Consider the following 24025-nt stretch of genomic DNA (forward strand, 5'->3'; position numbering starts at 1 on the left):
GGAGAATGGCGTAAACCCGGGAGGCGGAGCTTGCAGTGAGCTGAGATCCGGCCACTGCGCTCCAGCCCCGGCGACAGAGCAAGACTCCGTCTCAAAAAAAAAAAAAGAAAATAAGAGTATTAGTCACATTGAACTAAAAGTAGCTTTAGAAATATTACAGGAGATTAAAAAGCTCACATAGAGATTACTGGAGGGGAAGGGCACAAGTTGGGGCTAGAAAAAGCTGGAGGATGTTTCTCCCAGCACATAAAAAAGCCACACAGCGAAACAACCCTTTTCTCCCACAGATTCCTCCTTTCCTGCTCACACCTGGCTCCTCTCTGAGAGCAGTGTAGTCACACCTAAGGGAACACGGCTGAATATCCTTTCTCTACCTGTGTAATGTGTAATGACCATATCTGCCAGTAGCCATTTCGTACCAACGTGGCCATCCCTCGAGCTTAGAACTCCTTCCCCATAAACAATTACAAAAGCAATTACAATTTTCTCTCTTCAAAGAATTCACTCCTGGAAATGTGTGATGTCATCTTTTATAAACACTGGCAAATAAGTTACAGCAGACTCTGTGGACCCCATTTTAATAACCACAGGGAGAAACTGACAGGAAGTGTAATCAGGCCAGGTGCGGTGGCTCATAACTGTAATCCCAGCACTTTGGGAGGCTGAAAGCAGAAGAATCGCTTGAGCCCAGGAGGTCAAGACCAGCCTGGGCAAACAAATTTTTGTCGAGAGACCACATCTCTACAAAAAATTTAAAAATTAGACAGGGGTGGTGCATGCCTGTAATCCCAGCTACTCAAGAGGTGGGAAGATCACTTGAGCCTGGGAGGTGGAGGCTGTAATGCTATGATCACACCACTGCACTCCAGCCTTGTTAATAGAACAAGACCCTGTCAGAAAGATAAAGAAAGAAAGAAAGAAAAAGGCCCAGGCGTGGCGGTGCATGCTTGTAATCCCAGCACTTTGGGAGGCTGAGGTGGATGGATCACGAGGTGAAGAGATTGAGACTATCCTGGCCAACATGGTGAAACCCCGTCTCTACTAAAAACACAAAAATTAGCTGGGCATGGTGGCACGTGCCTGTAGTCCAAGCTACTTGGGAGGCTGAGGCAGGAGAATTGCTTGAACCCGGGAGGCGGAGCTTGCAGTGAGCTGAGATCCGGCCACTGCACTCCAGCCTGGCGACAGAGACTTCGTCTCAAAAAAAAAAAAAAAAAAAAAAAAAAAGAAAAAGAAAAAAAGGCCGGGCGCGGTGGCTCAAGCCTGTAATCCCAGCACTTTGGGAGGCCGAGACGGGCGGATCACGAGGTCGGGAGATCGAGACCATCCTGGCTAACATGGTGAAACCCCGTCTCTACTAAAAAATACAAAAAACTAGCCGGGCGAGGTGGCGGGCGCCTGCAGTCCCAGCTACTGGGGAGGCTGAGGCAGGAGAATGGCGGGAACCCGGGAGGCGGAGCTTGCAGTGAGCTGAGATCCGGCCACTGCACTCCAGCCTGGGTGACAGAGCGAGACTCCGTCTCAAAAAAAAAAAAAAAAAAAGAAAAAGAAAAAAAAAGGAGGAAGGAAGGAAGGGAGGGAGGGAGGGAGGGAGGGAAGGAGGAGAAAGAAAGGGTAATCAGACAAATAATCAATCAACAGTTATTTATTGACTCTCTACTTTGCACAATACATTGTGCCAAGTCCTTCATGTGAATAGATTCTTAAACTGCTTGTTTGGGTGAAAAAAAAAAGTACAGAACTAATTGGTGCAATATAGATACAGAATACACTCAGAATAATGAGGCAAAAGTATGGCCATTTATTAAGAGTAAGATTAAAACTTGGCCGGGTGCAGTGGCTCAGGCCTGTAATCCTAGAACTTTGGGAAGCTGAGGTGGGCAGATCATCTGAGGCCAGGAGTTCGAGACCAGCCTGGCCAACATGGTGAAACCCCATCTTTACTAAAAATACAAAAATGAGCCAGGCATGGTGGCGCATGTCTGTAATCCCAGCTACTTGGGAGGCTGAGGCAGGGGGATCACTTGAACCCAGGAGGCAGAGGTTGCAGTGAGCCCAGATCATGCCATTGCACTCCAGCCTGGGTGACAGAGTGAGACTCCGTCTCAAAAAAAAAGAAAAAAAAAATGACAAGATTTAGGCCAGGCACAGTGGCTCATACCTGTAATCCCAGCATTTAGGGAGGCCGAGGTAGGTGGATCACCCAAGGTCAGGAGTTTGAAACCAGCCTGGCCAACATGGCGAAACCCTGTCTCTATTAAAAATACAAAAATTAGCTGGGTGTGGTGGCACTTATCTGTAATCCCAGCTACTCAGGAGGCTGAGGCAGGAGAATCGCTTGGACCCGGGAGGCAGAGGTTGCAGTGAGCCAATATTGCACCACTACACTCCAGCCTGGGTAACAGAGCAAGACCCCATCTCAAATTTAAAAATAAAAATAAAAATAATAAATAATAAATAAATAAAACTTTAAATATTTTCTTTGACATGAAAATATCTAATATCTCAATTTTTTAAAGGCTTCTCATCTCATATAAAAACAACTCATAAAAATGTTTTACAGAGCACAAGGGCCCCTTGTCATTTTCATGTGCCTTGTTTACAAGAAGGACTACACTTTGAGGGTTTTTTTTTTTTTTTTTTTTTTTATACTTTAAGTTCCAGGGTACAAGTGCATAACATGCAGGTTTGTTACATATGTATACTTGTGCCATGTTGGTGTGCTGCACCCATTAACTCGTCAACTTTGAGGGTTTCAAACAAATGCTGTAAAAGGTGCATGCCTGTCCCAAATCTAATATCTGGATGCAAACCCTCTTTGATCTAAACTCAACTCCTTTCTTAGAGATATGTGAACCAAAATATCTATTTTATTCACTTTTGCCAAATTTAATGACTCACGTATAGGGTGTTAGGGTGTTTCTTTGGGGATTTTGTTTCTTGTGTTTTGTTTTGTTTTGTTTGAGACAGGGTCTCCCTCTGTTGCCCAGGCTGGAGCACAGTGGCACGATCTTGGCTCACTGCAGCCTCAACTTCCCCAGGGTCAAGTGATTCTCCCACCTCAGCCTCCTGAATAGCTGGGACTACAGACACACACCACCATGTCTGGCTAATTTTTGGTATTTTTTGGTAGAGATGGAGTTTCACCATGTTGCCCAGGCTGGTCTCAAAATCCTGGGCTCAAGTGATCCACCTGCCTCGGCCTCCTAAAGTGCTGGGATTACAGGCAAGACCCAAGACCCACGTTGCCCAGCTGGGTGTTTCATAATATAAGGAAAGGTAAGACAAATCTGGATACTTAAGCCCTAGAACCAAATCACCTCCAAGACCAAATTATATAACTATATAATATATAATAATCTTATATACAGTAAGATTTATATATGTAACTGTATTATAATCTTACATATAAGATTTATATGTGTAACTATATTATAATAATCTTATATATAAGACTTTTATATATAACTATAATATCTAATAATCATATATAAGATTTTATATATAACTATATAAGATTTTTATATAATTTATATGGTATAATATAACATGCATAATTTATATGATTTATATATAATTTGGTCTTGATGATTTGATTATATACAGTATATATAGTATATCATATGAATTAATATCAAGTAGTTTTTAACTTTTTAAAATTTTATATTTACTATGTTAATTTTTAAAACAAAATTGACATAAAGTCAATATATATTATAAAAGTTTATATAAATAAGTATACAAATCACATATAAACATATAAATGGTAAACACACATTTAATTTAATTAACACTTACCATCAATATAAAAAAGATAATGGAACTAAAAACATTAGATCAGTAAATTAAAGGCTCTGTTCACCACAATACAACACTTACTGAATCTGTAAGACTCAGGACAACAAAGGTATTGCAGTTTGGGGCAAGCATGGACAAATAAATACAGATAGACAGAAAGGTGCGGAATGACGGAATTTCTCTTAAACTTCTGGCAAATGGACTCCGGTAATTCCCCAGGATCACGCCTATGAGAACCAAAGGAGGCGGCGAGTGCTCCAAACCAAGGTGCCCTCCTTCAACAGCTGTACTGTGGATGCCTGGCCTCCGCGCCTCCGCATGGAAACTGCTCCAAATTCCACAGCTTCACGGCTGAATTTTCAACATTACAAAATCCCATCAGACCTGATGACAGGTTGTTGGACTAAATCATCATTTTAATTAACCACATTCTCTACACATATTTTCCAACCTGTCCATAACTATTCATGCCATTTTATAAAGCACTTATTCCCTTAGATCTTTTCAGAGATCACTTTGCTGTTTCAAAGAGTAGAGATGCCTTCATTTTAGGCAGTTTTACTTTTAATTAACTCTTCAGAAGGCAACTCCTTTATTCGGTTGAAACCCCTGTCTGCTTTTTCTCCAAAGCCTTCTAAGATACCCTCTTGGGAGCCTGAATTGGCCTGGGAAGCAGCTGGCCCAGGTCCAAGCCACCTCACCAGCATTATTTCCATTCTACCAACCATGCCTCAGGGCATGGGAAAAAAGCTCTATTTTATCCCGCAAGTTTGGAATAGATGAAAAACATTTCCAAAAGTCTTGCCTTATGTTTCTTCTATTAGAAAGGCAAAAAGAGATGGAGACAATGGGAGGGGAAGACGATGTTACAATTAAGCCTCACGAGACAGGCAGTTGCATCCAGGTCCACTGCGGGACTGTTGGACACATGGCATTGTGTTAAGTGCTGTTTCTCAGTCCTCATCCCCAAAAAGAGAAAAAGAAGAAGAAAAATGAAATCTGTTTGCCCTCTGTGATCCCCCAAACACCAGTCATTTAAACAGGGCCCTATGCGTTGCTCATCAGGTTACTCGGGGCACTTGAGCTCTGCCTGGGCTGGGAGCCTGCAGAAAAGGGTCTTAGGATCCCGGCCAGAGAAGGGAAGAGGGGAGTGAACACATGAGCTAACCTGGCCGGCCCTGTCGTCTTGCTGTACCCCTGTGTCCTGGCTCTAGCATGGGGCCTCTCTCCTCCAAAGTCCTCCCCCTTTCGGGGTCCCTGATCAAGGAGCTCCTCTGGGCCTGCAAAGCGCAGCTCCTCACAGCACCTGCTGAGCTGACTCCCAAGGACACAGCATCAGCTCTTGGAAGAGTCCTTCCCTTTACGGCCCAGAGGGAGGGGTATGCACAGCACCACATCAGTTCCCATCACGGACACACTCCTACTCTTCACCTTTCCCCCTTTGCCCCTTGTCCACCCTCCAGGGTGCCATGGCCCATGCTGGCCCCCCAGGCTGCACTGTCTGTCCTGGGTAGGATCTGGGGGTACTTGGGGTGTATGTCATCGTTTGGAGCCTTTGGGACCTCAGCGAACACTCAGAGAGCTCCATTTTCCTATCCTGTTACACTTACTTATAAGAAAGTACTGTTCTCTGTCCTAAAGTCACCCAGACACTGTTAGCTACCAGACTGTATCGGAGTGATCTGACAGCAGCACCTCTTCATGCCACTCACTTGGCATCTCTCGTTTATTGTCTTGTACAGTTAGGAGACTTTCCAACTGAGATCACTGTACTGTAGTATAAAGCACACTGGATTTGAGTCAGAGACGACCTGTGTTTCCATCCTAGCTTGGAAGGCTGCTTTCTGAGCAAGGGCTCTGATCTCCAATTTCTTCATCTGCAAACTGGATGTAACAGTGCGTTCCTCGTGGGGTTTTGGTGGGAACGGAAGATGATGATGCATGGAAAAGCATTCTGTATCTCAGGCTGAAAACCTACATTGTCAGGCACCATACAGCACACCACCATCCCAGTGCACTGTCACTCCGGCCATCCAGATCGGTATCTGGATGGCTATTTTATAACAGTGCTGAGGCTCCAATAAATGAATGAATTTTCCAGGAATGACATTCAGACTGATCTAATTCAAGAGTCATATTTTTCCCACGATATTTACACTGTCAATCAAGACGGAGAAAGGACTGAGAAGCCCAAGAGCCACCATGAGGGTCTGTCCTTAAAGATCAGTTCCAGGGGCTGTGCATCTTGGAGACAGCAGGGACTGTCCTGTCTCCCTTTGTCCCCCCTGCCACACTGTGGCCTTCTGGAAGAAAGGAGGGTCCTGGGAGAAGTCCCGCGCCCTCTCCTGCTCACCAGCGTCTCTTTACCCAAATCTGCCCAGAACGTGGTCAAATGTGCGACAGCTCTTTAGAGTCAACTATTAAAATTGAGATGTAATACACAGCTGCATGTATTTAATTCCTCAAAAGGAGATTACAATTTCTTTCTCATTTATTTCATTCAACCAACAGAAGTCAGAATGCCCTTACTGATGAGGTGTCAGGCAAGAATCCATTTTTCAAATGTACAGGCTGAAGAAATAAGTAGGAAAGGCTTGGCAGACTGACTGCCACACAGTAGCATGGGCACAAGAAGCCACTCTGGGGTTTTCCTGCCAAGAAGCTTTTGAGTGAAATTTCTCTACCCATGAAAAATCATTAGCACTGACACCGTGGGGACAATCAATTCTCATTCTTATGGCTAAGGCAGAAATTCTCCCACGAATGTGCTTCTGGAAAATTCTTCTCACACATACTGATCACAGACCCCGATCTACTAAATAATATTAGCTAATAATTACAGTAACTAATAATTATAACTGAAATCCTAATTAATATTAACAGTAACTAATAATAAAAGTAACAATTATAGTAGCAACTAATATTAACTAATAGTAGCTAGTAAGTATAAATAACATTCACTAATCATTAGAACATTTCCTGAGTGCTGATAAACACTTGACACCATGCAGGGCACCGAAGCACGTCATTTCACCAGTCCTCATGACAACACTATGAGGTAGGCACTATTCTTATCCTCATTTTACAGACAAGGAAATTGAGGCTTAACAAGGTGAAATAACTTTCCCAAGGTCACACAGTTACACACGGCACTGAAACATTTGCTTAGGGAACCAAAATTAACTTGGCTTTTCCAAGACCCTGGGATGAACGTTGCGTCTCCAGGTCATCCGAAGCTAACTAAAATATGGGCCCAAACTTCAAGAACACAGGACATCAAATAAACCTAAAAAATCCACTACCTTATTGATTGTCTTCTGAAGAATATGTAGGCCAGGCCCACAGACTACATAGAGGACTGGCAGCCAAGAGGGAACGCTTTCAGCAATGAGCATCAACAACATATTGAAAGCCCACCAAAGCCATTTTCCTCCCAAAAAATATTTTTTTATCCAAATAGCCAAAAAATGTACTTCTTCTAGATCAACTGAAAGTTTCAGCAGTCATCAATAGCCACAAGCGATTTTGCAGAGTTTCACATTTGGAGTGGGTCCTCATCTGTTTCGGTTAACTTGTTCTAGAGATCACTAAAACAATCACTGATCGGTTGTGCTTCGCAGAAGGCACAGCCAAGATATTTTCTCGTTTTCTTCTCATCCTCTCCGGAAACCTCTTGAACTTTTGGGGCTGGGAGTGGTGGCACTCAGCGGCTGCCTTTGGGGCTGTCACCCCAGCTAATGGCTTACTCTGGGTACCATCTCTGGCAGAGTGGCTGCTGAAATCCGAGCAGAAACCCGAGATCCTCCAGAAACTAGATATAAAAGGAAACAGCCGCCTTGCTGGTCTCTAACTCTTGGGTTTAATAAAACTGTTTTTTCTCTCCACAGCCTAACTGCTGCTAAAATGCTGGCCGAAATATCAGTCCCAGACAGACAGACACTATGTGTTCAACCCTAAAATCAAAGTCTTACCCCTTTCCAAAGAGAAAAGTGTCACTTCATCACCCCTATTTCTTATGGCAGGTCTAGCCTGCACAGAATGAAGGCCAGAATTGAAGAGGTGGATGGTCTCAAGAAAATTAGACAAAGCGCTGTTACGGAGGTCAGCGTTTAGCTCTTATTTTGGGGCCGTCTGAATGCCTGGAGTGTTTATAACTGTGGCCTGAGAGACGTTTGCTCTGGTCACTGTGACATCACTTTCCTCAAACAATATATTACACATGCTCACTTTACACTTTCAGTATGGTTACATCATTACATGGCATATACAAGTGATTACACCCCGGAGTCATTTTAGCAATCTGGTTCATCATCCGCTCCAAACAGTGTTACACAAAGTGTCGTTTATTTGCAATTTTAAATTAGTTTAAGCCCTGCAGAATGAATGGCAGAAACACACACAAAAAAGTCCCTGATTCTATGATATTCACAAGGCAACACAACACAAATCACATGTTAAAAACTCTAGCGTCAAGCACGCCTCCTTCCTCGAATCCCTTTTCACACCCAACCATCCAGATTACACCCTTTCCATGCTTTTTCTACACTATGAAATCAAATGCAGAAAGCAAAGGGCGCACATACTTATTGCAGAGCCACAGCTGACTACACGCGAAAAAGAAACTGAAGGCCAACGTTGGCCATACTTCCAACCCTGAGTTATTCAGAAAAGAGTATAGGAAGAAAGAGTCCACCAGACACCTACCGCTATGGACCCAGAAGATGTAGCAACAAACACTTTGATAACCATTTCGACAGTTGGAAAGAGGACTCCCCCCAACACACCCCTGTTAGGGAATGCGCTGCTAGACAAATCCTGACAGTGACACGGGCGAGCAAGTGCCAGGTCGGGGCTGGCGGCAGCCCAGGGCTCCACTGAGCTCCGGCCCTCCCGCTCCAACTTAAGAGGCTCTGTCTCTCCAAGGAGCAGCAGCGGCATCTTGGGCTCCCCCCCCCATTGGCCCAGGAATATTTTGGGATCTGTCAGGAAAATATTTGATTGGTTGATAAAAGCAGCCACTGGACCATTTCCCTATCACTTTAAATGCCCGACAACAGTCCCTAAAAGGCCAGGCTGTGCTGTGCACCAATCGGAGACCTGTGCAGAGATGCCTTGGGGCAAAGGGAGGTGGGGCCCCGTTAAGAGAACAGCAGGAGGCGAAAGAAGTGAGGGAGGAGCTCTTGGGAACTGGAAAAGCCCAGAAAACACCACCTCAGTCTAGGAGGAGGCTGGGTTTACAGGGCTTTTGGCAAACAAATAAACTGGAAGGGTCAGAATAGCCACAGAGGCCTTTAAGTCAAAAGCAACTTCTTTGTTTTCTTTTTTCCTGGCAGGTTAAAAAAAAATTTTTTTAAGCAAACTGTCATACAATAGAAATTCCTTTAGGAGTGGCGTGTTTCCAGTGTGCTCTCTTTCCCATCTGTTTCTCCTAAAGAACAGAAACTGACCAGCCATGGGCCATCTAAAGTTTCACTGACATCCAGGGAGGCAGGGAAACAGCTACTGGCTTGTCAATACTCACGACTGCAACAAGCCAATTGTCTCATTATTTTATTTACTTGTCACTGACTTGAAGTTTATTAACTGTTTTAAAGTCCTTGGGAAAAAAATCTAAATAATCTGTTTATAATAGGCTGTTTGTTTATATAGGTACTTTGTGTTTATACATATATATATAAACACACACACATATGTATTATATAAACACACACACTATATATATTATATTTTTATATATATGTGTGTGTGTGTTTAGACATTTTAATAGGAACTCGAATTGTGTTAAAAGTTAAAGAAGGGTCAGGGGCAGTGTCTCACACCTGTAATCCCAACACCTTGGGAGGTCAAGGCAGGAGGATTGCATGAACCCAGAAGTTCAAGACCAGTCTGGGTAACATAGTGAAGTGCAACTTTACCAACAACAACAACAACAAAAAGAAACCCAGCCAGGCGTGTTGGCAGGCGCCTGTATCTGTATTTCCAGAGACTTGGAAGGCTGAGGTGGAAGGATCGCTGAGCCCTTTAGCCAGGAGTTTGAGGCTGCAGTGAGCTACCATCGCACCCACTGCATTCGTCTGGGTGACAGAACAAGATCTCATCTCTAAAACAAAACCAAATCAAACAAACAAATTAAAGGAAAACAAAATCTAGCAAAGAAGCCCAAATGCTAGCTACCCAAATTCTTCTGGTAGGTTTCAAAATCAAGATCAAGGGCATTAGGGATAAAGGGTTAGTTTTTCAAGAAGCACTTGGGGGATATTTAGCTCTCTTAGCTGAGTCTCTTACTGTCTCTCTCTCTGTCTGTTCTCCGGCTCCCTTTTTAAAATCCCCTGCTGCTCATCATGGATTGGGTGGCACCGACGTTCTGAGCAGAGAGGAATCTCCCAGGCTTCTGTACTCCCTCTTCACCTGAGTCCCAGAGCCCCAGAGGTATGTTTCCCCCGGCGTCAGGTAGGTGACTGCAATGAGAAAAGACATTCCAGTCCCCGGAATATCCCAGTTCCCAGAATATAACTTAAATGCCTCTCCATCACAATGAATGATTGAGGTGACCACCAAAATTTAACTTTTGGCTTCAACATGCAAAGTTAGCCGCTCCAAAAATAAAGTCCTTAATGAAGATGATTAATGGTTCCCCAAATTTAAGTCAGTAGAATTATAAATTTTATTTTAAAGCACACCAAGGATTACAGATCAGTTTTTCTTTTCTGCATTTTCAAAATTTCTACAGTATGTATTATTTTTTCATACAATTATATATTTTCACACCTTAAAGTCTGCCACATAAGCATGCCATATTTCTCCAAATATTCTTGAAGAAAGTGGGGGCATATTTTCTAATGATTTTGTAAGTTAGTAACATAAACCATAGCTAGATTATCATATGCTCTAGAGAATATGCATCTCTTGATCATATCAGGTGAAAACTGCCCTCAATAATGACACCTCCTCCATCTGCAAACCCTGGGGAGAAATTAATTTCCTACTGAAATAACAGCTAACAATTTGTAGGTGTCGTCCACATGCCAGATCTGCTCTAGGTGCTTTGCATAAACCACTCCCTTAACCTGTACAAGAACCCTAAAACTGTGTTCCATTATTATGCCCACTCACCATGAGGACACAGAACTAGAGATGATGGAAACAGGAAATGGCATATCCAAGACTTGAGCCCCACCCATTTCTCTCCACACCATAAGAGAAGCTCCTGAGATGCTACCCTCAAATTCCTGGTGCTCCCTTTTCACTATGAATTTAAGTTTATTCTTTTCAAAATGACCATAAACATGTACAAATTAAAAACCTGAAAACTCCAGCTGAAAGATTCCAATTTATTTTTACACTAATGACACAAATGAGCTTCACCATAATTAACAGGAATACCGAACATTCCCAATGCATCTTAAAATAAAGCTCAAGGAACCCCTGACTTACAAAATCCACTTCAGAAAGAAGCTATATAATTTAGTGAAGATGCAGGCAGCCAACCATTCAACATCTCCAGTGCTTGCTGTTTGCGTCTGTTCACAAAACCGGGAGATCCACCGAGGAAGGAAAGGAGACTTTATTTTTAGAGGGAAATACAACCTGCAGATTGGGGAATGCAGCTTACAGGAAAAAACAAAAATGCATACGCTGCAGAAGGGAGGAAGGAGCTGGATAGTGTCTTACAGAGTCAGCCTTACATACATACTGAGCAAGGTTGCTGAGGATCTACTAATATTTATGAGGAAATTCAGGCATCTGTACAGTGAATCAATGTGTATGTATCATACATTCCATGCTCACTTTGGGGTGGAGTTCTAGCATTAAAATGAGATGGAATTTGGCTCTTTACATCAACGGGTGAACTATAGGGCACAAAGACATTTTACGTGCAATTTCTATAAGCTGGCGGAAACTGGCTTGAGGTCTGCAGCTGTTTATCAATAAAGAATGTTTATAGGCCGGGCGCGGTGGCTCAAGCCTGTAATCCCAGCACTTTGGGAGGCCGAGACGGGCGGATCACGAGGTCAGGAGATCGAGACCATGCTGGTTAACACGGTGAAACCCCGTCTCTACTAAAAAATACAAAAAATTAGCCGGGTGAGGTGGCGGGCGCCTGTAGTCCCAGCTACTCAGGAGGCTGAGGCAGGAGAATGGCGTGAACCCGGGAGGCGGAGCTTGCCGTGAGCTGAGATTCGGCCACTGCACTCCAGCCTGGGTGACAGCGCGAGACTCCGTCTCAAAAAAAAAAAAAAAAAAAAAGAATGTTTATAAGACCAGTCCTTTGTCCAACTGGAGTTGTAGTAGGACCGCAAGGCATCGGCAGGGGTGTGTAGTGAGGGAGGGAATGTTTCCATTGGCTGGCATTAGGCAGTCTATCGGGGTCAGTTGGAAATTTTCCAGCTGAAGTTGTGTTGGCTGGTTTGTACTTACTTAATAGCAGTTAATAATGCAAAAATACGTAACTAACCCCTCATCCTTCTGGCTGTGACAGTCTGGGGTTTTTTTTGTTTGCTTGTTTTTCGTTTTTTGTTTTTGAGATGGAGTCTCACACTGTCACCAGGCTTGAGTGCAGTGGCTTGATCTCGGCTCACTGCAACCTCCACTTCCCAGATTCAAGTGATTCTCCTGCCTCAGCCTCCCGAGTAGGACATTCTGTTTCTGGTGCATCTCGTTTTAGGAACCAGGAGTTCATTTTGTCCATCTGTTGGAGTATATTTTAACAAGTCAAATAACATCACTTTTTGGGGTTTGTTTTTTTTTTTTTGAGACGGAATCTCGCTCTGTCGCCCAGGCTGGGGTGCAGTGGCCGGATCTCAGCTCACTGCAAGCTCCACCTCCTGGGTTTACGCCATTCTCCTGCCTCAGCCTCCCGAGTAGCTGGGACTACAGGCGCCCGCCACCTTGCCTAGCTATTTTTTTTGTATTTTTTAGTAGAGACGGGGTTTCACCGTATTAGCCAGGATGGTCTCAATCTCCTGACCTCATGATCCGCCCGTCTCGGCCTCCCAGAGTGCTGGGATTACAGGCTTGAGCCACCGCGCCCGGCCGTAACATCACTTTTTGATTTGACTAATTTTGATTTAAAGACATGAGGTACTGGCTACAAACTTCATAGGGACCCCCAGATGATCTCATGATAAATGACACCAGACGATATGTTTTCATTTACATAACTTTACAGACAACTTAAAATGACAAATAAAGACATGTGTTTATTATGTAGAATGATGGGAATGATCACCACAATAACTGTAGTGGGTTGAATACTGTTCCCCAAAATTCATGTTCACCCAAACCTCAGCATGTAAACTTATTTGGAAATAGGGTCTTTACAGATGTAATCATTTGGGGGGCCTTGTGAGTAAATCATCCCGGATTTAGGGTAGGCCCTAAGTCCAATGACTGGCTGTCCTTCTAAGAAGAGAAAGGGAGACACAGCAGAAAACCCTGTGAAGATGGAAGTAGAAACTGGAGTGGTGCTGCCACAAGTCAAGGAATAGCAGGAGCCCCCAGAAGCTGGAAGAGTCCAAGAATTCTCCCTGAGAGCCTTCAGAGGAAACATGGACTTTCAGATAATTTGGTTTCATACTTGTGACCTTCAGAAATGTGAGACAATGAAGTTCTACTGTTCTAAGCCCCTAAGTTCATGGTAATCTGTTACAGCATCCCTAGGAACCTAATACAGACAAATAAAGGCTATGCTTATTATGTGGCACGATGGAGATGGCCACCAGAATAGCAAAAGGCCATGGCTCTTCTCCTTCCATTGTATACACAGAAAAGAACAACCCCCTTCAAAAGCAAAAGCAAAGGCTGGGCACGATGGCTTATGCCTGAAATCCCAACACTTTGGGAGGCCGAGGTGGGCAGATCACTTAAGGTCAGGAGTTCAAGGCCAGCCTGGACAACATCGCAAAACCCCATCTCTACCAAAAATACAAAAAGAATTAGCCAGGTGTTGTGACTCACACCTGTAATCCCAGCTACTCAGGAGGCTGATGCAGGAGAATCACCTGAACCCAGGAAATGGGAAACAGAGGTTGTGGTGAGCTGAGATGGCAGCACTGCACTCCCGCCTGGGCAACAGAGTGATATGTCTCAAAAAAAAAAACAAAGACTATTCAATTGTAACAGAAAGATTCAAGGGCAGATTTGCAGAGTGACCTTATCAAGTCTACATACTGAGAAAAGCTGGTAGAAAAGAGGAGGAACCCATTCTAAGGAACCTCTACCTTTCAGTTCCTCCAGTCTTGAGCTCCAGGGTTAGATGTTCCCTCAACGGCAAACCTCTGCTCTTGTTACTGTCATGGGACCACCACCAGCCACCAAGCATCAATCAGCCCATCTTTCCATAATGTCAAGTCTAGGGTTTGTCTAATGTTTGCCTACCTGGAGATGTTGCCCCAACCACCACCACCAGCAAAAACAACCGGCACCCATCTTATACAGATAATTTCTTACCGAAGGAGTTCTAGAAATGCACGGCCCACCAAAACTCAGGGTAGGTCATGCATTTCTAGAGGAAGAAATGGCGATATGGAGAGAAAGCTTGTCCTAACCCACTTCTACCAAAGCAGGATTAAAGTCAATTTGAAAAAAAACACCCGTTTCTCCTTTTATATAAAAACCAAATGCAGAAACTATAAAAAGAAATCTAATAAGCTTGACTCTACACAAATACCAAAAGGCACTGTAAACAAAATTAAAGGTAACTGACAAACTGAGGAAGTATTTGCAACGTATATCGCAACCTAAGTTTTCAAGCATCAAAAGTTCTTACAAAACCAATTTTTACAAAGATGAATGCCAAGTTTTAAAATGAACAAAAGACAGGAAAACTCAAATCACACAATAAGGACAAATGGCACGAAAAATATGGGAAAAAGTCTATTCTTCCTACTAACAAGGAAGTGAATACAATCAAAGATGCCAATTTTTGACAATAAAATGGGCAAAAAAAAAACTGTAAGAAAAAAGAGAATTTCCAATGCGGGCCAAGGATTGGAACGTTTGCTGGAAGGCAGTTTCCCTCTACCTTTAGAAAGCCTCAAAGTGGCCGGGCGCGGTGGCTCAAGCCTGTAATCCCAGCACTTTGGGAGGCCGAGATGGGCGGATCACGAGGTCAGGAGATCGAGACCATCCTGGCTAACACGGTGAAACCTTGTCTCTACTAAAAATACAAAAAACTAGCCGGGCGAAGTGGCGGCGCCTGTAGTCCCAGCTACTCGGGAGGCTGAGGCAGGAGAATGGCGTAAACCCGGGAGGCGGAGCTTGCAGTGAGCTGAGATCCGGCCACTGCACTCCAGCCCGGGCGACAGAGCCAGACCCTGCAACCTCACATGTAGGAATTTATCCTAAGGAAACAGTCAGGGGTGACGTCAAAGATTCATCTGCAAGGATATTCAACATGGCTTTGATACAGGAAAAAAAGTAAATAAATAAAAGGAAACAATGTAAGTCTTCCTAAATGATGCCAAATTCCTATGCTGTCATTAAAAAGCACCTACAACTCCATCATCTAGGTGATTTTGACTTTTGCTTTGGACATTTTGCCTGGACATTTCTAAATTCTCTATGCCAAATAATGCATTGTTTTGTCATCAGATTTTGTTTTACAAAAACAAACCAAAACAAAAAAACCATCTTTATGACACGGGGTTAATAGGGAAACTGTGCTTCCCAGGCATTGACCAGGCGTCTACACCTGCTGCCTAGCAGCCTACCAGTAGGCGTCTACACCCGCCTACTGACTCAAGCCACCTAAGGCTGGCCGAGCCTTAAGAGGGCGCCAGAGCGCCAGAACACGTGAAGCACGACAAGCTCCCTCGCTCCCGGTGCGGCCACGGGGGCAGGCAGGGCGCCGAACAGGGACGGCAGGAGGCTTGTTTACAGACGTCTACACAAGCAACTCACTTTCCCGAACCGAAGAAAAACGCGAGGCCACACTGACCTCCAGGCCAAACACGCCCCTCCCGGCCGCGGCGTCCGCTTCCCGAGTGCGCATGCGCGCGCCCAGCACCCTCAGGCCTGCGCGTCCCAGCAGGCCTCGCGCACGGGTTTCCATGGCGACGGGCCGCCACTGCGGCCTTGCTGCAGTCGCGGGAACCGCGCGGAACAGGTAATGACCCAACTGCCGCCATCGTCCGCCGCAGCCGGTTGCCCTGTTACTGCCCCAACGCTGGTCCCGTCCGGACGCGCCTGCTACGCTCTTTCTGGGCTTCCGGTATCGCCGGTCACTGCGTCCTCGCCCCTGCCTGCCTCGCTGGCGCCTGGCCGTTTCCTCCTCGCAGCGCAGTCTGGCAAGGAACAGCTACTCCGGCTCGGCAGTGGCCAGGCGCCCCGGCGACACACGTACTCTCAGGCCCGCTGGGCAGGGGGGACGCCTGGGCCGAGGTGACCGAGCGCGCCCGGGGCCGCGCCTGGGTCCGGCAAGGGGGCAGAGGCCGATCTCACCGCCGCCCCACCGAGGGACTTACGGGTTTTTCTATCTGAATCTTCTATCTGACCTCCGATTTTGCCTTTGCTTACTTGCTGTTTTGCTTGGGATTCGTTTTTCTTTAAAACCTTAGCGCTGGCATCTCCCTATGTCGCAGGAATCTAAATCTTTTGAAATGTCTTCTCTGTGTATGTCCCCCACTCGCCCAGTCTCGGGACTCTTTATCCACACCCTTTCCTCAGCGTGTTAACATCTCGTTGCCACACTGAAGCCAACGGTTAAGTTTTTTAAGAGCCCAGTTTTTTTCACGGCTGAATGTGAGCTTGAGCCTTTTTGCGTCTCCTCTCAATCCCTAGATGAACTCATCCAGTCTCCTGTACTCAGAGCCTATCTGAATGCCAGTGAGCCCCAAGTGTGCATTCCCAGCCCTCGCCCCTCCCCTGAACACCAGACCCCTGCATTCAGCTGCCTGCCACATCCCTACTTGGATGTCTACAGCATCTCAAACGCAGCTTATCCAAAATAGCTCTCAATAACTCCCCAAGCCAAGCCTGTCCTCCCACAATCTTAATCCGCCATAGTTGCTGGGAATTCCATTCTCCAGTTGCCCGAGCCTTGTATCCTGCTTGAGTCCTGTTTTTCTCTTCCTCACCTTCAGTCTGTCAGCACTGCCTTCAAAATGCACCCGAATAGATTCACAATTCTACCATTTCTCTCAACCCCCACTGTCACCACCTTGGTCCAGGCCCCCATCATCTGGTGCCTGGATTACTTTACTTGCTTCCTAATTGGTTTCCCTGAGTCTGCCCCTCCCCCACTTGAGCATGACAGCCTTAATGCTATTTCCCGTTCTCTGTTATTTCGTATGAATAAGTTTTTTAAAGGATTATGTAAATTACAATTTCCTTATATAAATTACAATTTCCGTAGATAAAAGTGCAATATTTTCAGTATGTATTTTGCACATTGCAACTTCTAAACCGGGTAAACAAGTCTACATAAGCATCATGCTAACAAGCTGACAGTGTAAAGATGCGCCTTAGCTGTGTTAGGTATATATATGACAGTGCCCCTGGAACAGAACTATGGCCAGAGCTTTACCAGGGACTGTCCTGAAGAACAAAAGAATCCAGAGCCGGGCCGGGCGCGGTAATCAAGCCTGTAATCCCAGCACTTTGGGAGGCCGAGACGGGCGGATCATGAGGTCAGGAGATCGAGACCATCCTGGCTAATACGGTGAAACCCCGTCTCTACTAAAAAAATACAAAAAACTAGCCGGGCGAAGTGGCGGGTGCCTGTAGTCCCAGCTACTCGGGAGGCTGAGGCAGGAGAATGGCGTGAACCCAAGAGGAGGAGCTTGCAGTGAGCTGAGATCCGGCCACTGCACTCCAGCCTGGGTGACAGAGCAAGACTCCGTCTCAAAAAAAAAAAAGAATCCAGAGGCTTCTTCCCAGTGCAAAGACAGGAATCATGTAGGAGTTTAAGCTCTTCCTTTTTTTATTTTTTAGAGAAGCACCAAAAGAGGCAAACTGAGATGCAGACAAATGATCATCCGTATGCTGATCATTTTGATAGTAAGTACCTGGGTGCTGATACGGCGATCAATGTGACAGGTCCCTGCCCTCAAGGAGCTAAGGTCCCTACATACCTGTACCCTTGCCAATCTCTCTCTCTTTTTTTTTCATTTTTTTGAGATATTGTCTCACTCTGTTGGCCAGGCTGGAGTGCAGTGGCATCATCTTGGCTCACTGCAACCTCCATCTCCCGGGCTCAAGCAATTCTCCTGCCTCGGCCTCCTGAATAGCTGGGATTACAGGTGTGCACCACCACACCCAGCTAATTTTTGTATTTTTAGTAGAGATGGGGTTTCACCATGTTGGCCAAGCTGGTCTCAAACTCCTGACCTCAGGTAATCCGCCCGCCTCGGCCTTCCAAAGTGCTGGGATTACAGGCATGAGCCACCACGCCTGGCCCTACCCTTGCCACTCTCTTAAACCCTATCTTTTCTCTTTTGCCGTCAGGTAAAACCCCAATTAACCAAAGTAACAGAGTAGGATTGCCACAGTTAGCTGAGGGTCTATAGGAGATTGCATTTCATAAATGACCACTTTACTCAGATTTGATCTCCCACCACACCCTTGTGCTGTCACTTCATAGAGAAACTTGAAGCTGTCACATGGGAATCCCCTCATTCTTCAGCTGCCAAAACTGCAAGCCTTACTTATATCTGTTCCTACCTTCCTTCCTCCTCCTAACCAAAGCCACTCCCTCTCTGTGCTTTGGATCCCATCCCTTTCCACTCGCCAAAAACTCTACACTGTCAGGTATGCATTCCCTCTCCCGTATGATCACCTATTCCATCTCAGCTGGCTCTGCCATGGTTTTGAAGCATGTTGAAGTTTCCCATCACAAAAGAGAAAAAAAAGAATCTCCTATGACCCCACATTCCCCTTCAGTTTCCAGTTATTGTCCAATCCCTTATCCCTTTCGACAGGCAAACTTTAAAGAACTGCCTTATTCGATACCTCTATTATTTGTCTCTCACTCCTCAGCCAGCCTGGCTTCCCCTTCATCTCTGCTAAAACAAAAACCGGGAATGAGACATTTCCAGGCCTCGTCTTGCTCAGTCTCTCAGCAGCATTTGAAACTGCTGCCCCCATTTCACTCTACAAACACGGTCTGCCCTTGGCTTCTGTGACCACCCCTGTCTCTCCTGCTTTTCCTGCTGCCATTCTGGCTCACCCTCCTCTCCCAGGCTCCTTAATATTGGAGATCCTCAAAGCTCGGCCTCTGTTCCCATTTTGTTCTCCATTGCGCCCCCTCATCTAGCACAGGGCACAGATTCACACGCACAGCTTTAAGTTCCAGCTGTGTGCTCTTGACTCCCACCTTTCTCCAACTTGACCTTTTCTCAGCTAGACTCGTACATTCAGCTAGCTGCGTGACAGTGTTTCTTAATATCACTCAGTCTCCTCCAATTCAACATGCACAAGACCAAACAACCCCACTTCCCAACCCCAACTGGGACCTCTTCCATTGTACCCAGGATTCCTCCTTGACCGTTACCGCACCCCAACACCCAGTGAATCCTTAAGCCCAGGTGAGGTTGTCTCCTGGGCATCTTTCACATCTCTTCTTTGTCGTGGATGCCTAAGTCCAAACTACCACCTTCATTCAGCCTGCTGCAGTCCTGTACCAGCTGGTCTCCCCACCTCTCTGGCTTTTCTCGATTCTTCACCACCCTGCAGCCAGAGTAACCTCTTCAGAAGGCAGAGCTGATTATGCCATCCCTCCCCACCTCCCTCTTTTGCTTACCGCCAGCTTCCCATTGCCCTTGGATTAATGATCCACATCATAGGCACGCCTTCCCAAGGACCTGCAGCTGCTCACCCCCGCCTGCTTCTCAAGACTCATCTGAAACGGCTGGCCCTCCTCACTGGGCTTCAGCCACATGGGCCTCCTCCACCCACCAGGCCTTGGCATTCTTTTCTCTCTGTCTGCATTGTTTTTCCTTCCTCCCTCTCATCCTCTCTTGCCTAGTTAGTTCCCACTGACCCTTCCTATCTCAACTCAGACATCACTTCTACAGGGATAACTTCCCCGATCACTGTCAGGATCAGTTTCACCTTCACAGAGTTGTATCTCCTTCCTTGAAGACACTCGGGACAGTCACTATTATGATTAGTTCATTACAGAAAGTCCCACAAAAACAGAAACATTTGCTGTTTGTGTTCATCACTGTATCTCCACACCCCACATAGTGCCTGACACATAGTAAGCACGCAAATGGGTGCTGAAAGAATGAATGAAATGAACATTCTAATGTGTAAGAGATACTAAGTGCCGTGTGTTTTAGAACAATTCTATTAAAATAGAATGAAACTCCTAGTAAAAAATAATCAGGCAAACACTGAAAATTAAAAAGAATGTTGTGGCAGGGTAGCTAAAAACGGGTACTTGGGTAAGATTTGTAGCCCTTTACTCAGTGTGGTACATTGCATTTGCCACCACTTGGTGGAAGTAGAGAGGCATGGGTTCTTACCCTGAAGGTGACTGGGATGTCAGTCTGCTAGTGAATTCAAACATTTGTTCTAAAATACATAAAGTTGTTAAATTACCAAAACCTGCATAGCATAGCTAGTCTGTAACCATCCAGACTTTGAACGTGGCACATTTTCATGTTATCAAATAAACTTGAAATTTCTGATATATATAGGTATATTTCATTTATGAAATTTAGTGCTAGATGTCACTGAGAAATCAGCCAATTTCTTGCCTGAGACATTTGAGGCCTACTAGCTAGTTGTATTGGCAGAACTGGGAACATACCTTTTTTCTTCCAGAGTATACTGCCTCTCAATCAGTGTTTTGTTCGTCTGTTTTTTCGGTTTTGAAACTGGGTCCCACTCTGTCCCTCAGGCTGGAATGTGGTTGTGCGATCACAGCTCACTCCATCACTGCAGCCTTGACTTCCTGGGCTCAGCCTCCTGAGTAGCTGAGACTGTCACACTGGCTAATTCTTTTTTTAGGAATGGGGTCTCACCATGTTGCCCAGGCTGGTCTCAAACTCCTGGGCCCAAGTGATCCACCTGCCTCAGCCTCCCAAAGTGCTGGGATTACAGGTGTGAGCCACCACACCAGGCCAATCAGTGTTAAGAATCATAACCTCCCTTTGTCAATGTTTAGAGTGACTTGCATAATTTCTGAAGCAAAAAATTGGGACACATAATCGTAAAAGATAAAGTGTTTGAAATAATGTTCTTGAAAACCATAAGATATTGATTATCCTAGCTATATAATACCACATTTATAAGCCTAGGGAAGAGCTTTTCTATTCATTTAATATTTTTGTCAAAGAGTTTAGAGTTCAGGCTTTTCATTCAGTAAGAAGACCTGAACTTGGGTCTGGCTGATGTTTTTTCTATCCAGACAGGCTGTGCTTGTGGCAGGAAGGCCACAGAAATGGTGCTGTCATCTTCACAAGTGCCCATGGTCACTAGTGAATGTCACCTGTCCCACCCTGGTGACATGAACCTTGATTACCTGTTCAAGCACGGATCTGCCAGGTTTCTCCACAGCCACCTGTTTTCCCTTGCATTCGATTCGTACTTTGGAAAGAGATACTCTGACATGGTAAATCCCATTTTGTTTTGTGTTTTTAAGACCGGGTCTCACTCTTGTCCAGGCTAGAGTGCAGTGCTGGCATGATCGCAACTCACTGCAGCCTCAACCTCCCAAGTAGCTGAGACCATGGGTGTGCGCCACCATACCCAGCTAATTTGGCTTTCTTTATAGAGATAGCATCTCCCTATGTTGCCCAGGCTGATGTATCCTCCTTATTGGTATTGATGCTCAAATTCCCCTATCTTTGACTAATGGGAGCTTCTTAAAGCTGGCTCCTGTGCCCTTTTGATACACACCAGCCTTTCTTCTCTTTGCCTGCCTCAGGCTTAGGATCATCCGTTTCTCCAAGGAACCCTGATTCATTATAGCAGAGAATGGTATTTGGTGGAGAATGGTACACAGTGTACTCATTGCTTCTGGGGTGTCATTGATTCTAGGCCCTCTCAGAGAGCAGAGTTAGGGGAAAAATACACACACACACCCCTAGACATACATATGCATATACACATACACATACATTTATAGATACATGTGCACATAGATCTGTAACTGTATATACCTCCTTGTGTGTATATGTGTGTGTGTATTTGAACCTAGCGTTTTGCATTCTAATCCAACATTTCAGGGTTCTTTCCAGCCTTTCCTCTTTCAGACAGTAAGAAATTTGAGCCCATGATTCTAAATATATTATGTCCTCAGTTAACTTGTTAGCTCTAATTAATTTCCTAATTTTGCCAGCTACCTGACGCCTCTTTGTCACTCCTTCCCCTTACAACTACTTGACTCTGCTTTCTCAGCCTTCAGCCATGCTTCCGCCACTGCCTCTACAGGAAAGCCACCTCCTTTTTGAAAAAAAATTTGCATGGAGTGCTTATGAGAGGGTCTGCTGTTTTCTCCAGCTCATTTTTCCAAAGCAAACAATCCCACCAGCTCTCTCAGGTTGGTCATCTTTTTCCTAGATATAGTCCAAGGCAAGGTAAAGCAAGCTGGTTTCTGGAACCATTAAGATATTTCCCCAAAACATTTGAACTCACCAACTCACCATCTTCTCTGACTTCTTGAAATTTGTAACAGTACATTTCATTTGCATGTAATAGCCTGCTTTTAGTCTCATTTTAATTTGTGATGTTTTTCAAAGTATCTGTGTTAGTTCTGTATTGCTGCTACAACAAATTACCCCAAACTCAGTGGCTTAAATTTATTTTCTTACAGCTCTGGAGGTCAGAAGTCTGAAATGAGTCTTAAGGGGCTAAAGTTAGGATGTCAGCAGGACTGATTCCTTCTAGAGGATCCAAGGGAGGATCCATTCCCTTCCCTTTTCTAACTTCTAGAAAAGCCTGTATTCTGTGGTATATGACCCCTTCTTCCATCTTGAAAGCCAGCAGCATAGCATCTTCTCCCTCTGACTCTGCTTCTCTCATAACAGAGCCTTCTCACTCTGACCCCTCCTGTGTCCTTCTTAGACAGGCCCATGTGATTACATTAGGTCCACATGGATAATCTGGGATAATTCAGGATAATCTTCCCACCTCAAGACCTGAAATTGATCACATCTGCAAAGTCCCTTTTGCCATATATAGTAACACACACAGGTTCTGGGGATTAGGACATGGACATCCTTAGGGGACCATTATTCAGACTACCACTGTACCAAAGGAAAGCCTTAAATCTTAAAAATGAGAATTTAACTGTTTTTTATGGAAGGTAATGAGCAACATGTAGACATTGATTGGAAAATGAACATATCTTGGAGAGCTTTACATACCTACACATACAGAGATATGCTTTATTTTTTATATTAGGCATTATCAGTATTATTATTCATCACAGTTATAATAACAATATGTTTTATCTAATTCTTTAATTTTTGCCATTCTGGTAGATGAAAAATGGAATCTAGTTGTTTTCATTTGCATTTCATTATGAGTAAGCTTGAACATCTTTTTATGTAACTCTTGGTTTTCTGTGTTTCTGTAATGTGCTTATTCTGTAATGTGTTCATATCTTTTGCCCATTTTACTAATGGATTATTTTAAGAGGTCTCTGTAAATTAAGGAAATTAGGTCTTTGTCATATGTGTTGAAAATCTTTTTTCCAGTTTGTAAGATGCCTTTGCACTTTATTATTTTTTTAATTATAAGGAAGTTTTTAAATTTTTATGCAGTTATTTTTATCAGTTGTTTCCTTTATGGTTCAGGGCTTTATGTTTTTCCACACTCTGTGTTTTCTTTTAATAATTTTTTAAACATTTATATTTTGAATCCATCTAACCGTCATTTTAGTGTAAGAAATGCAATAAGAATGTGCTTTTGTTTTGATTTCCGGGTAGATTCTGGCCTACCTCTCATCATTTACTGAAGTGCACTTTCTCTACCTTTATCTTACACTAGGGCTACCATATGTATTTGTTTGTGCTTCTGTTTCTGAACTCTTTATTCCAGTATATTGTTCTGTCAAAGCATTAGTATCGGGCTATTTTAGTGACTATAGCTTTATATCTCAGTGTCTGATCAAAGTAGTCCCTTCTCATCATTTTTGTTCATATTTCTTTGTATTCTTTCATATTTATTTCTCTATATGAATTTTGTATCATTTGGTCAAATTTCACAAAATTACTCAGCATTTCACTGAGAATGCATTGATCATGTAGATTAAATTAGGGAGAATTTACAGCTTTAT

The 24025-nt window shown here is 44.3% G+C and overlaps 2 protein-coding genes across 9 annotated transcripts in view; one reads left to right on the top strand and one right to left on the bottom strand.

Moving 5' to 3' along the window:
- The window catches only part of SH3BGR (SH3 domain binding glutamate rich protein), a 66541-nt gene extending 50643 nt beyond the window's left edge, over positions 1-15898 (bottom strand). The window contains exons 1-2 of one of the 5 annotated variants that reach the window (XM_077995753.1): positions 7770-7922; positions 3880-4149 (exon numbers count right to left, since the gene is read on the bottom strand). In XM_077995753.1, coding sequence (XP_077851879.1) covers positions 3880-3930 — 51 coding nt within the window. In that variant the 5' untranslated portion in view covers positions 3931-4149; positions 7770-7922. Of the gene's footprint in view, positions 1-3879; positions 4150-7100; positions 7923-8502; positions 8913-15736 lie in introns of those variants that run through there. The other 4 variants (XM_077995754.1, XM_015132871.3, XM_015132870.3 and 1 more) reach the window with 4 other exon arrangements.
- The window catches only part of LCA5L (lebercilin LCA5 like), a 44143-nt gene continuing 35949 nt past the window's right edge, over positions 15832-24025 (top strand). For 2 of the 4 annotated variants that reach the window (XM_077995190.1, XM_077995191.1), the window contains exons 1-2: positions 15832-15904; positions 17731-17796. In XM_077995190.1, the coding sequence (XP_077851316.1) occupies positions 17767-17796 (30 nt within the window). In that variant the 5' untranslated portion in view covers positions 15832-15904; positions 17731-17766. 4 annotated transcript variants of the gene reach the window in all.

Source organism: Macaca mulatta, chromosome 3 (genome assembly GCF_049350105.2).
Source record: "Macaca mulatta isolate MMU2019108-1 chromosome 3, T2T-MMU8v2.0, whole genome shotgun sequence".
In the NCBI taxonomy this organism is placed as follows: Eukaryota; Metazoa; Chordata; class Mammalia; order Primates; family Cercopithecidae; genus Macaca; species Macaca mulatta.